General features: G+C 36.0%; 1 protein-coding gene across 2 annotated transcripts in view; it reads right to left on the reverse strand.

Annotated features, from left to right (window-relative positions):
• Positions 1-15,430, reverse strand: part of Abcb11 (ATP binding cassette subfamily B member 11) — a 90,724-nt gene that overhangs the window by 16,492 nt on the left and 58,802 nt on the right. For both annotated transcript variants that reach the window (XM_026389591.2, XM_026389590.2), the window contains exons 19-21: positions 11,283-11,447; positions 5,869-5,973; positions 5,620-5,781 (exon numbers count right to left, since the gene is read on the reverse strand). In XM_026389591.2, the coding sequence (XP_026245376.1) occupies positions 5,620-5,781; positions 5,869-5,973; positions 11,283-11,447 (432 nt within the window). The remainder of the gene's footprint in view (positions 1-5,619; positions 5,782-5,868; positions 5,974-11,282; positions 11,448-15,430) is intronic.

Raw genomic sequence — 15,430 nt, forward strand, 5'->3', positions numbered from 1 at the left:
GGTATGCACAGCAAGGGGTGTCTGAGGTCCCACTCCTAATGGGCAGAGTCAGTAGAAGCAGAGAGGAAGAACATAACTTGTGCTGCCCCAGCACCTATGTGGGTTCCTTGCTTCAGTTCTTTCACATATTGTCTGATCATGCATTGTTGACAAGACTGGGTGTGAGTGCAATAGAGTGGAGGCTCTAATTCCTGCCTTAGCCTCTCCTGATAGAGCATCTAAACCCACACCAATATCTGATCAAAGGTCAAGTGCTTCAGACACCTTATCACCACTGTAGCAACCAGACCAGAGACCCATTCAAGTCAAGGTAGCTAGTCTCAACAGTGTCTAAAGAAATCCCCATCACTTGATGGGTTCACCCCTCTCACTGTAGGAGTAGTCACACAGGATGCCTGACATACTGTATACACCACATCAGCCTGAACTGCTAGTGTTACCACGCTTGTATGACCTGCAGAGACAGTGTGTCTCTCCAACTCTGATATTGTACCCAAATTCACTCATCATAGACAAAGCAGCTACAGGAATATTACATTCTGATATCAAGGTGGCAATAAGCCCACTATAAATGGACACAGTTTCAGGAAATATGCTTACTAAGAAGGCCATCCCATAAATGAAATAGAAATATTATATTCATTATATGTGCAAATTTTAGCATAGTAACAAAGAAATATGAAAAATCAAGGTAACATAATACCTTCTAAAGCTTTCAACTCTCTAGTCACAAATTCCAAAGGTATCAAAGTAAATGAAATGCTTGATAAAGAATTCAAAATGATGATTTTTTAAAAAATAAGCTCAATGAGAATACAGATAAACAGTTAAATGAAATCAGGAAGATGATTTAGGAGACAAATGAGAAATTCAACAAAGAGAGATTTTGAAAATGAAATAAATCTTGGAAATGAAGAACTCAATAAGTCAGACAAAAAGACCAGTTGAAAGCTTCAACAACAGACTAGATAAAACAGAAAGATTAGTGGAAATTAAAGACAGGTCTTTTGAAAAATCATGTTCAGAGAGAAATAAAGAAAAAAATAAAAGAAAGAATGAAGATAGCATAAAAGATCTTTGGGTTGCTATTAAAAGGCTAAATGTCTGCAACATTGGCATACCCAAAGGGGAAGAAACAAAGATGAAGGGCATAGGCAAACTGTTCAACAAAATAATAGCAGAATATTTCCCTAATCTTGGGAAAAACATAAACATCCAGGTATAGGAGGTCTGTACAATCTCAAACAGACATGACCAGAAAGAATCCTTATGATGACATTTTTTTTGTGGTCAAACTTTCAACAGTTCAAGACAAAGAAAGAATTTAAAATAGATAAAGAAAAGCATCAACCCCCCAATAGACTAACAGCAGAATTCTTGGAAGAAATTCTATAGGCTAGGAGGGCATGAAATGATGTATTTTAAGTCCTGAAAGAAAAAACTGCCAATGCAGCAAGGTTATTCTTTAGAATTAAATAAGAAATAAAGACCTTCCAAGATAAGCAAAAGCTAAGGGAATCCATGACCAGCCTTATAAAAGATGTTTAAGGGAATCCTACACCCAGAAAAGGAAGAAAAATAACTACTATCATAATAGCACGTAAAAGTATAAAACTCGATAGAATAGGTACACCAATGAGTCAAACATCATCAATACAGTAAATCACTAAACCACAAAGATGAATAAGAAGGAAGAAATGAACAAAGAATAATAATAATAATAATAATAATAAAAACTAGAAGAAAATCAACAAAATGGCAGGCACAAGGCCACACTTTTCTTTAGTAACTCTGAATGTAAATGGTCTTAATTCTTTATTTAAAAGATGGAGAAAAGATGGTGGAGTAGAGGAAGGCTGCACTTTCCAGTTTCACAGTGGCTCAGAATTGAAATAGCAGGAAAACTGCTTCTCAGTGATGTGGTTGACTGAGAAAACTCACTGAAATTCAACACAGCACAGAGACTCAGACCCAGAAATTCTGGTACTTTGTGGGACAAGAAAAAGCACATCAAGAATCAAGCCAGTGGTGGCAGCGGCACCACAGAGGGGAGAGGTTACACAAAGGCAAAGAGAGAAACACAGTTGTGTTTATAGCTATGATTGCCTACAAAAAAATATCAGAAAGGTTCCCAAGCATACAACCTAATGATGCATTTCAAGGTCCTAAAAAGTAAGAACAAACCAATTCCAAGACCAGTGGAAGAAAGAAAACAATTAAGATTAGAGCCAAAATTAATGAAAATAGAGAATTTAGAAAGATAATACAAAGGATCAGTAAAACCAAGATTGGTTTTTTGAAAAGATGAACAAGATTTATAAACTCTTAGTCAAACTAACCAAGAGACAAAAGATCAATATTAATAAAATTAGAGATAAGAAAGGAGATATCACTGCAGACATTATAGAAATCCAGAGAATCATTAGGTACTACTTTGAAAACTGATACTCTAATAAACTGGAAAATCTAGAAGTGGACCAATTTCTGGACACGTATAACCTACCAAAATTAAACCAAGAGAATATAGAAAAAATCTAAACAGGCTAATTACAAGTGATGAGATTGAAACAGGAATTAAAAGTTTTCAACAAAGAAAAGTCCAGAACCCAGTGGAATCTCAGCTGAATTTTACCAGAGGTTTCAAGAGGAATTAATGCCAATGCTCCTCAAGTTATTTCATAAAAAAGAAAAGACTGGAACTCTTCCAAATTCATTCTATGAACCCAGTATCATCCCCATACCAAAACTAGATAAGAACATATCAAGGAGAGCAAACTACATACCAATATCTTTGAGGAACATAGATGCAAAAGCCCTTGATAAAACATCAGCAGATCATATTCAACAACATATTAAGAAGCTTATACATCTGATCAAGTTTGTTTCATCAGGGATGCAAGAATGGTTCAACATATGCAAATTTAGAAATATAATTCACCACATAAATAGAATTAAAGACAAAAATCACATAATTATCTCAATATATGCAGGAAAAGCCTTCAACAAAATTCAGCACCCATTTATGGGAAAAAAAACACTGAAGAAACTCAAGATAGAAGAAACTTCATAAAGGATATTTATGACAAACCCAAAGCCAACCTTAGACTGAACAGAGAAAACCTGGACACATTTCTTAAAAATCAGGAACAACGTTAGAATATCTACTCTCATTACTCTTATTCAATACCGTACTTGAAAGTTTAGCTAGAGCAATTAAGAAAGAGAAAGAAATTTAAGGGATTAAGGGATACAAAAATAGAAAAAGAAGAATTCAAATTATCACTATTTGCAGATGATATAATCATATACTTAGAAGATTCAAAAAGTTTCATCAAAAGACTTCATCAAATAATATCCATCACATTATTATCCAAAGTACATGTATAAAGACACAGATTGGTGTGAATATATTTTGTATACAACTAGAGATATGAAAAATTGTGCTCTATATGTGTAATAAGAATTGTAATGCATTCCACTCATATATAAATAAAAAATTAATTTAAAAAATATTACTGGAGATAATAAAAAGCTTTAGTAAAGTAAAAAAAAAAAGAAAAATCAATAGCTTTTCTATACACCAATAATCAATCCACTGAAAAAGGTATTAGGAAAACAATTCCATTTAAAATGGCATCAAAAAATATAAAATGCTTAGAAAAAAATCTAAGCTGGAAGACCTCTACAATGAGAATTATAGAACACTGAAGAAAGAAGTTGAAGAAGACACTAGAAGACAGAAAGACTCCCACATTAATGGATAGATGGAATTAATATTGTTAAAATGGCCCTGTTACCAAAAACAATCTACAGATTACAGATCCAATGCAATCACTATCAAAATTCCAATGACATTCTTCACAGAAATAGACAAAAAGTCCTAAAATTTCATGTGGAAGAATAAAAGACCCAGAATAGCCAGATTAATTCTAAGCCAGAAGAGCAAAGCTGGAAGCATCACAATACCCAATTTTAAATTATACTGCTGAGCTGTAGCAACGGAAATATCATGGTACTGGTATAAAATCAGATGCATAGACCAATGGAATAGAATAGAAAACATGGAGACAAACCCACACATATATAGTCATCTGATACTTAATAAAGGTGCCAAAAACATATGTATATCTGTTAAGTAGAAAAAATAAATTAGACTAGATTCAGAAAGCCAAAGATCATATCTTTCCCCCTCATACTTGAAAACTACAGATAAAAGGGGAAGGGAGAAAAGTGAGGAGAGAAATTTTATGAAAATAGGAGACAAGTAGAGTAAGGATAAAAGTGGGAAGGAGGAAAGAAGGAAAAGGGAAGGTACTGGGGAAAGAAACTGATCAAATTAAGTTACATGTATGAATTTATCATAATGAATCCCACTATTATGTATATTTATAGTGCACCAATATAAATTAATTATAAAAGAAATACAGACTGGCTGAGTGGATTAAAAAACAAGACCCAATAATATACTACCTTCAAGAAACTCATCTCAACCATAAAGACATACACAAACTGAGAGTAAAAGGATTAAAGATGCTATTCCAAGAAAATGGAATTTATATCTGACAAAATGGACTTTATGACAAAAAGAGTAAGAAGAGACAAAAAGGTTACTCCATAATGATCAAAGGAAGAAAATACAATAATTATAAATCTATATGCACCTAATATCTTTATAAAACAAACACTATTAAACCTACAGGGAGAGATAGACCTATATAATTATACTGGGGGATTTCAATACCTCAATTTTGCCAATGCAGAGATGATCTAGACAAAAAAGTCAACAAAGAAACCTCAGAATTAAACTACACTCTAAATCAAATGGACTTAGACATTTACAGAACATTCCATCCAACACCTGCAGAATTCACATTCTTTTCATCAGCACATGGAACTTTCTCTAGAATAGATCATATATTAGGTCAAGAAAAAACTTTTAATAAGAAATCATATCTTGTATCTTTCCTGATTACCATGGAATGAAACTAGAAATCAAAGGAAACTTTAGAAATTATACAAATACATGGAGACTGAACAACATACTTTGAACAAACAAGTAGGTCACTGAAGATGTCAAAGGGAAATCTAAAAGTCCCTTATAACAAAAAAATAAAAATAAAAACAAAACTACCAAAATCTGTAGGATTCAGCAAAAGCAACTTTAAGAGTGCCTACATAAAAAACAAACAATCAAAAAGAAAGAAAAAAAAAAGATAGATTTCAAATAAACAACCTAATGACGCATCCTAAGGTCTTAGAATAGCAAGAACAAACCATACCCCAAATTAGTATAAGGAAAGAAATAATAAAGATCAGAGCAGAAATAAATGATGTAAGTCATAAAATATCCTCCATGGATAAGATTCATGCCACTACAGAAGAAGCTACAGGGAGCATCCTAGTCCCTTTGATCTTGTATCACATGAAAATGGAACATGAAGCTGTCATATTTGAATCAGAGAGAATAAGCCCTCATCAGACACTGAGTCTGCTGGTGATTGGATCATAAACTACCCAACCTACCAAACTGCAAGAAATAATTCTATTATTTATAAATTACCCAGTTTAAGATATTTGTTCATAGCAGCCCAAACAGACTAAGAGACCCAAATAGCTTACCCCTTGAACTTGGGAAGCATCTGTAGCAAGTCTTGTTGCCAGTGTTCCAGGACTATTTCTGAGATCATCAAACCAGCCAATGTCTTGCCCTAACATTGCCTTGAAACCAAATTTACGTAGCCTTTTTGTGAGGAGCTCTCCAGATTTAGCAAAGGTGTATCCCTAAAATATAAAGGAGTCTTTAGTGATACTTTAACATGAAAAGAGATGAAACAGCTAAATCATTTAATGAAAAATAAAACTCCTTACCTGCAGAAACTGGGTGACAACAGATATACAGCCTAGTCCTACAAAAAGTAGGCATATCCCGTCAATGTTTGACCTTTGTTGCTCTTTATCAGGAATTGAAAAATTCTTCGGAAGATAATAAGCAAGAGAGAAAACTTTTTTATTACAAACAACAACAAATACATTCAAATATGCTTAAACAAAATTTCTCTCTACAGGTCTCTATTCATTTGTCCAAACCCATACAACGTACACTAAGAGTGAACCTTAATGTATTCTAGGTTCTTTGGGTGATCGTGAAGTGTCAGTGCAGCTTCATGAATGTAAGGAATTTACCATGCTGGTAGAGAGTGCTGATCATGGGAAAGGGCAGGGGGTATATGGGAAATCGTCATAGCTTCCTAATTTTGCTATGAACCTAAAGGCACTTAAAAAAAAACTTTAAAAATGGTTTTACTTTAAAGTACTAGTAATTAAACCAAAGTTAGCTATGAACATTAAATGTTAATCCCTTGTGGGGCAGAATGCCTGATCAATGAAAATCAATGGTGAAAATTACAGAATCTTTGCGTTGTTTCTTTGCCTGACTTAAGCAGTTATGTTGGTTTTTGTCTGACACAAATTGTAAAAAAAGATGATGCGATTGTCTAAGTCCTTCAAGTAATAAGGCGGAAAGAGAAGAAAGGGAGAGAGAAGTAAAAGAGGGAGGGGAGAAGAAAGGAAGAAAAAAAGTCAGGGAAGAAGGGAGGGAAATCCCTGAGAATTTAGGAATATTAATCTGGGGGAAAACTCAAAATTATTTGAACCTCCATCTTGTTCAAATACTAAAATGTAAAAAAGTTGATTTTCACACTGAGGCATCTTGCCTGCTATTAATTTTATACATATAAACTAGTTCACAAATATAAACTATTGGTTATAGGTACATGTATGTGTTTCATATTAAATGAAGTTTAAATATTTCATACCGTTAAAAAAGCCAATGGTTGGGTTGGGGATAGACCTTAGTTGGTGGAGTGCTTGCCTTGCATGCACAAGGCCCTGAGTTCAATCCCCAGCACACAAAAAAAGCAACTGGCTATCAAAGGATTGAATAGAATTGACTTAGAAAAGAAAAAAAAAATCTATATCTAAGACTGAGGTTTTGCCTCTAAATCACAGGAAGCTAAAAACACCTCTATCCAAAAAGCTATGGGAATTGTGAGTGGGGATTAAGTCTATAATGGCTTAGTAAATGACATTCATAAATATGGGATGAATTTACAGACATTACTCAAATAACTTATTGAGAAGCAAACAATCACAATAAAAATATTAAAAGAATATATTCCAATGACATTGCCTTGAAGTGAAAAGGATTGAAGTGAAAAGGGAACTGTGAGTTCAGGAAAAATATGCATTAGAGGGCTGTTCCATAAATCCCTACCTATTGTTCTGAAATAGTTTGAGTCACTCAAACAGTGCTAATAAACAGTTGCTCAAAGGAAACCATAGATTGAATAATTATTCAGTAAGTGCATACTACATGCTAAATAGATGTTGGTAAAAACGTCTATTATTCTATTAATTATTTTTCCCATTATTATTCTATTAACCCTTTTTTTTTGTAAAGCAAAAGCAATCTGTTCAAAATATCTCAAATTCCAAAGTGATGTGTGTGGGTGTGGGGGGTACAATAGGTTAATGAGATTTTTACTAGTTCTAAAACTAAGTTTTTAGTTAACACAGGCAGCAAATGGGTTTGGAAGATACCACAGTAATTCTTCCCAGTATAACATGACTCACAAGTTTACAGAGTTTAAAAATGCAGAAATGTAAGGCTATATTTTACTTTGGTTTTTAAAATCATTACACAAATGCCCTGAAATCCCAAATTGCAATGCCACAGTCTCCATTACCCCAAAGATCACCTACCATAGCCATGGACTCTAGAATTCAGAGCAGCTTTTATGAGTCTTATTAACAACAGAAATCTAAAGCCCAAAACATCAAGTGACTTACCTGAGTTCATATAGCTAGGGGTTACTCTTGAATAAGGAAATGCCTGTTCTTTAAGCTCATGGTATTCTCCACTTTCTCAGTGTTACCACACACACACACTCACTCACACACACACACACACACACACACACAATTGTTTGGTTTGAGATCGAGCATCTGATCTAGCCATAATCTTTTTTCTACAAAATTGTGCTCCATGAGTTCTTTGCACATTTTTAATGTTGAGATGCAGACCAAGGGCTACTCATTTGTAGATTACTCTGCTCTTAGACTAGCAGGAGTTCAGCACATGTATCTGCCAGTTTTGAAAGGGTAAATCTGCTTAAGGAGAAAATGAAAATTCATTAAACTCTTGCTATGTGCCAGATGTCAAGTGTGTGACTTAACCTACTTTAACTTTAATTGGAATTTCTTTAAAATTTCCAAACAACCCACTGAGGCCTTAGGTTTCTTGCCTCATGTTACATATGAAGAAACTAAGTCTCATCAAGGATAAGTCTCTTGCCAAAATGTGTACACATAGTACAGAGCAGAGGCCTATAACAAATCCAGAGCTGGCTGACTCCCAAGTTCATGCTTCTTCCCAGCATGCTATATCCAAATTGCTGTGGTTAGAGCACTTGGCACAATTTCCAACTCAAATAGACACAGGAGAAGTGGAACAGATAAACTATGCCTTATGTATATATTGAAGGTTGGCTAGATTAGCAACCGGTTTCCTAATAAGGCCCAATCACATGCTGGGCCCATGTCCCAGCGTGTGGTTTCAACATACCACATGTGAATATTGTGCCCTTTAGGTATGTCAGAATGAAAATAGAACAATTAAAATAAGATTCATGATTATACCCTGTGAGAAAAAAGCATCATGAGATTACTGGTGAATATGTGATAATTATGCTCAGAGACAAATAGGAGCCTTCTTCTTTATAGGAGAGGAAAGACAATAGTTGGTTTAGCATCTTTCTCTTAGTAAATATAATCCTCTGAGAGCATTAATGATAAGCCAACTTTGGATTTCACCAACTAGATTCTGCTTTTCTGATCCTGCAGCCCTTAAGTGAAAAGCTCAGTTTTTAGGTCTAAGTCTATCCTAGGATTTCTGATTGTGACCAGAAGAGTCACAGAGAATATTCTCTCCACCAATGACCACATGGGAGTTCAAGAAAGGTAGAAGTTATAGCTGAACTGTCTTTTTTTTTTCTTTTTCCTGACTTTACCATTTCATAACCAGTAGAGCTGAAAGATAGCTTAAAGATCAACTTCATTAATCCTTCATTTTAGAGTTAAGGAAACTAAGGTCTATAGAAGTAGTAGGAAGTAACATCATAGCACCCAGGTTGTGGTGAGTAACTAGCAGAGCCAGTTTCAGAGGAAAGGTCTGCTGACAGGGATTTCAGAACTCCTTCCATGGCAGCTCATATACATGGTTTGGATGAAGATAAATTAATATATTCTTTCCTCTGCTTTTGTAAAAGAAAGAGAGATAATCAGGGGGGAAAAACTGATATTATGGGTTTCTTTTAGAAAGCAAACATTAGAAGCCAGGCACAGTGGCACATACAGATAGTGGAACCTGTAGTCCCAGTTACTGGAGAGGCTGAAGCAGGAGGATCACTTGAGGCTAGGAGTGCAAGGCCTTATACCCTATCCATCTATACCTGCTGCACAGTGCTCAGTGGGATTCATTTCCAGAGCCTCTCATGGCTAGAATGGCAGTTTTGCTGGGGACAGGCAGAGAGAGGTCCTGATATTTCTAGTCCACCTTATCCCCAATACCAGCAATAGCATACAACAAAGAGCAAATGACCAATAAATACTTGTCAAAATGATGAATGTGTTTTTCTGTTTAATGTTCACCTTCCTCAAGTACTGAAAACTCAGCCAGGTGCCATGGCACATGTCTGTAATCCCAGCAGCCTGGGAAGCTGAGGCAGGAGGATCAGAGGTTCAAAGCCAACCTCAGCAACTTAGTGAAGCCTTAAGCAACTTAGCAAGACCCTGTCTCAAAATTAAAAATTAAAAAAAAAAAAGAGCTAGGGATGTGGCTCAGTGGTTGAATGCCTCTAGGTTCAATCAAGAAGAAGAAGAAAAAAAAAAAAAAAGAAAGAGGAGGAGGAGTAGCAGCAGCAGCAAGGACCGAAACCCCCACTGAAGAATTCTAACTGACCGGGCATTCTTGAATCCCTAGCACTGTGTCTCAGGGAGACCATCAATCAATAACTGTTGAGTAAGTAAAAGAGCATTTCTTTATAATGCATACTATAGTCAAACTTTGTACCTCAGCTGTTCAGCAAGATTTAAAATTGCCTGAAATCATTTTGTGGATCATCCAAATCTTCCTGTACAACAGGCCTACAGGAACACTTTACAGTCAGGACATTTATCAGAGAGGTGACAAGAGAGAGATGTAAAGGAAGGAACTAAAATGTAAGCTGTTATCACATGCTAAACTCAGATAATGTAGCATACTGGCAAATCCTTTGGCTGTGCCACCTTGACTAAGTTAATTATATTCTTTAGGTTCTAGGTTTCCTCCTCTGTTGACCTCACAGGATGAGAGAGAGAGGGACAGAGAGAGACAGACAGACAGAGAGAAAGGTGTATCAACTAAGAAATATAACATCATTTTGATTTGCAAATAACTAATTTTGCAATAATATCTTATCAGAATCTGGTTCTACAGTCACACTGGCTGGATTTGACTCCCAGATCTACCACTTGCTATCCCAAATTCACTAAGTCTTGGTTTGCTCCTTTATAAAACGGGAATAATAACAATCCTTACCTCAGATGGTTCTTAGGAAACGTAAGTGAACTATTATACAACAAGTGCTTAGTTAGTGCCTACTACATACATATCTGTAGTTATTATTATAGCAATAAAATCAGATGGAGAATATCAAAACTCTTAGGAAGTGAAAGATTGAAATAAACTTATTCTTTATTCCTGCCTTATTTTACTTCTTTTTTGCTTTTCTTACCTCTTCCCCCATTTCCCCATTTCAATGCAATCAGTAGGAGAACGGAGAATTTCACACTAACACCTGCTATTGTAAGTCAAACTTTGTACCTCAGCTGTTCAGCAAGATTTAAAATTGCCTGAAATCATTTTGTATTATTCGAAAACCTGCTTTGCACTCTGATTTGGTTTGCACACAGGTAAGTTTCCCTCTTCCAATTCTAAGTCTACAGTGACAGTGCCATTTTTTTTTTTTTTTTTGAACAGACATGATGAGTGTGTGAGTGCCTTGCTGGCCTAGACAAGAGCTTTCAGCTTCAGCCTCTAACCTTCTGTGTGACAGACTCAATGAACTTTTCATTTTTTATGTTAGAACAAAGAGCCCAAATACCAAAGATGAGAAAAGCCATTGATTTTTTTTTTAAAAAGCAGAAGGTATGAAGAGAATAAAGTATCTCAGGTGCTTACTTACCCCAACAACCTGGCTGAATAGAAGGGCATAGAGGGGCGTGATTGCCCCATTAACAGCTGCACCCAGGGACCCTGCCAGCATATAGGGCCATTCTGGAGCATTGAATTTCATGATCCTTCTAACTGGGGCGGGCGTAACTTCTTCTTCCATAAGAATGCTCTTGTTCTTGAGGGGAGAAAGGGTTACATTTAGTGATCCAGATGTATACATGGATGCTTTGCATATTCTCTTTTACTATACACGTGACATTGTGGCATTCATGAATTTGAGAGTCATGGTTTGATTGGTTATGAGAGACTTCAAAGATCTATGAGATGCACTGGTTTATTATTTTTGGAGGAATGCTTGTGACTTGCTTAGATGGGATTGAACATCTTGATGCTGCATTTATAGTTCTCAATTCATAATCGACCATGTATTAACTCTTTTAAATAGGTTGACTCTTTGAGAATAATGACTCCTAATTAGAAAAACCTTTGCTGTGGTGTATTTCCACATGGAGGACTTGAGAAAATTTCAAGATATGCTTGTCATAAATGTCAAGGTTCTGTAACCTAATAACTGGCTAAAGCTCTGAGATGGGCCAGGATATCTGAAACAAGATGATTTAAATAGTTTTTTGTTTGTTTAATTGTCAATGGACCTTTATTTTATTTATTTATATGTGGTGCTGAAAATCAAATCCAGTCCCTCACACATGCTAGGCAAGTGCTCTACCACTGAGTCCCAGCTCCAGCCCCAATTTAAACCATTTTTAAGTGGTGTCAGTAGCTATCATTTACTTGATTTCAATGAGTTTTTCCTTAATTATTGCCGCAAAGTAAGTGATACTCCATTGGGATTTCTAAATTGCATATTTTTTTTCGAAAGGAGTGAAAATTAGCACTTCCCTATTCTGATCATTTTAGTTGCTATTAAAGTGACAGAGCTAGTAAACTGTTATCCTCTCAAAGGCAAATATTATATATAAAACCCTATTGTTTTGTCTATCATTTTTCCTTGCTAGCAATATTACTCAATTCTTTAGGCCCATTTTATTCAGCAATTTGTTAAATGTATTACCATGTGAAAGGTAATAAATGTATTACACTGAGAAAGGATTCTAGGTGGCTTAAATAGATTTGTATTGATTTCTTAAAACTTTTTCTATAAAACATACTTAAATACTAATACATAGCAATTTACCCCATTAGATAGCTGAATATCAGGAATAGATAACAGCAACTATCTTCAAAAATCTTCCCTTTGCTTACAAAGTCAAAGACCATGTTACCAATACAATTTATGTGAAAGGCTGGTGTCATGTCCATTCATTATATTTGTAAGCCAAATAGGATGAAGGAAGGCAGCTCAGGCCGGTGATGAATTTGTCATTACGTCCATGTCAAGTTCTGTCTCAGCTGCCTTCATCATTTGTACTTTGTCATTGCTACTCACTCATGTGGCAAATCCTCACGCTCAATTATTTCATTTCTGACAGCTTACTAACTGTAGGCCACCAAGGTCAGGGAGGAAAATAAGTTGCCTGGGAAATCATGAGTAGAACAGGCAGAAAGAATGGGGTTCTTGAACAAGCCCCACATGACACCAATGGAGCATATCACCAAGCACCTTAGTTCTTTGAGCCTCAGTTATCTCCCCCTTAAAATGAGAGAGTCGGACTAGGTTGTTCTGGGGAAACAACATTTCTGGGTCTCTCGTATTTCTGCATGTCTGGTGAGCAGAGGCACTGACTACGTTTTGTTTTGTATTAATTTTCAAGGGTGTTTGTATAGCAAACAACCTTGGGAGACAGAGAGAATGACTTCACCCCAAGCAGTAAGCCCATCTCTTCATTATAAGAGTCCACTTGCTGGTATCATCTGGCTCTCTTTGCGCCACCTTGTGGAAACTAGGGGTGGAGCTAGGGAGCCCTTGCAAAATCGCTGAACTATGGCCACTTTAACTTTGTCTCAGGGCTCTAATGTATTCTGCCAACATTAAAAAAAAAATTTTATCAGGCCAACCAGATAGTTTGCAGTAGAGCAAAAGATCAGCCATTTTACAGTTCTGGACAGTGGCTGGTGTCCAGATCTGGATGTTTATAGACTCATGAGGATTGATGATTAAAAACACAAATTTATGGGTCTTATCACCAGAATTTCAATTTAGTAGGTCTTAGGTGTGAATCTGTGCTTTAAAAATATTCCTCTGGTTGTTCTGATGACCACAGCTCAGATTGTGAGGCTTGTGACTATATATAATCTCCAGAACTCCTCTCATCACTAAATGTCTAGAAATTAAGGTATCCATAAGTGTACCTTTTGGATATGTCAGCTGGGCTTCAGGGTATGCTTCCAAACTTGTGAAGATGCCCCAATACTTACTAAATTTGGCCTGCTCCCTAGTGACATTAAACCTAGTACTTCCTGAAACCACTGCCCCACAGGGTGGTCCACCCACAACCTGACAAGATGAAAACTGTCCTGACTTTCTGATACCCATAGTTATCCCCAACCCAAATCAATAATACCTAGAATATTTAAAAGCAATATGATAACTTTTTGCCTAGTAGTTTTCATTCCAAGATAAACTAACAAGAAACACAAAGTAGTTTATTTGAATAATTTTGTTGTCCCCCATGCTAAAAAAAATTTTGACTTTAAAGAAACTATTTCTGAATCCCCCCACCAACACATACCAAATGCAGCTGTCAAGACTGAATGATGCAAAACTAGAAAATCAATCCACAGATAATGGGGTTTTTTTAATATTGGGGATTGAACCCGGAGCACTGTATCATTGTACCCCCAGCCCTTTCTATTTTTTTATTTTGAGATGCCCTTACTAAATTACCCAGGCTGGTCTTCATCTTGTGATCCTCTTGCCTCAGCCTCTCAAGTAGATGGGATTACAAGCATGTGTCGCCATGCCCAGCACAATAATAGATTTTTGATTGAATTTTATTTGATACCACTAGCTGAACAGTGGAGAAATATAACTATAAATATATAATAAATATTATTCTATAAAGAAATATTTTAGCTGGGAGCAATGGCACATGCCTGTAATCCCAGTGGCTCGGGAGGCTGAAACAGGAGGATTGCAAGTTCAAAGCCAGCCTCAGCAATGCCAAGGTACTAAGCAACTCAGTGAGACCCTGTCTCTAAATAAAATACAAAATAGGGCTGGAGACATGGCTCAGTGGTTGAGTGGCCCCGAATTTAATCCCTGGTTTCAAAAGAAAAGAAATATTTTACTTGTGCTTGGTAAAAACTAAATATAAAGAGAAATGAACAAATTAATGGCAAATAAGTAACTCAGATAGAGTAGTAAAATTATGAAATTTATATGTTTCCTCCCTGCACAGTTTGTTCCTCTACTGTAGCACTAGAAAGCTGTATAGCACTTATTTTTTTCTATCACATGTAAAGTCCCTGTCAGTAACTCATGGTAGGCAGAGGAACAGCAGCTCTTGTTCATCTTTCCATCCCCAATACAATACCAAGCACACAATAAATGTGCAATCAGTGTTTATTGGATGAAAAGATGAATGCAGTTCTTATGCCCATCCTGTATACATGCGACTAAACATTTATTTAAAATTACTGATTGCTCATGTACTTCGTAGGTGGTACAATGCTAAACACTGGGCTCCTCCCAGCTTCCTTCTAAACATCTCTGTTGTGCTCCAAGGGGAAAGGTAACTTCCTACTTGAATTTTGGGTCCTGCTTTTTACCCTTTGTTACACTGGTTTTTTCATTCCCATCAATAGAGGTTTCCTGTCTGGATAACACCTTGAAGATTTGATGGGAAGAAATAGTAAAGTTATGACAAAGGGGCAAGGTGTCCAAATGAATAGATACTGATAGTGATTTTTATGGGTCCGTGTCTGTCCACCAGTGTTTAAATCCTATCTTAAAAGATAGCTGCAATGAAGATATAGATGTCTAATACCTGTCTCTGACTTGCTCTCCTATACATTCTGCCTTGTTTTGCAATTTCACTGAAAAAGATATCTAAATATCAGAGATTGGCATCTCTATCTCACAGGTTTCCACTAATCTTAAACTTAATCTTAATAATATTATATCTAGGATCTGACCTCATTTATGGAGCTAAAGGTACCACTTGGAGAGTGAGGAAGAATGGCTTTGCTCTGTTACCA

Source organism: Urocitellus parryii, chromosome 1 (genome assembly GCF_045843805.1).
Source record: "Urocitellus parryii isolate mUroPar1 chromosome 1, mUroPar1.hap1, whole genome shotgun sequence".
Lineage (NCBI taxonomy): Eukaryota > Metazoa > Chordata > Mammalia > Rodentia > Sciuridae > Urocitellus > Urocitellus parryii.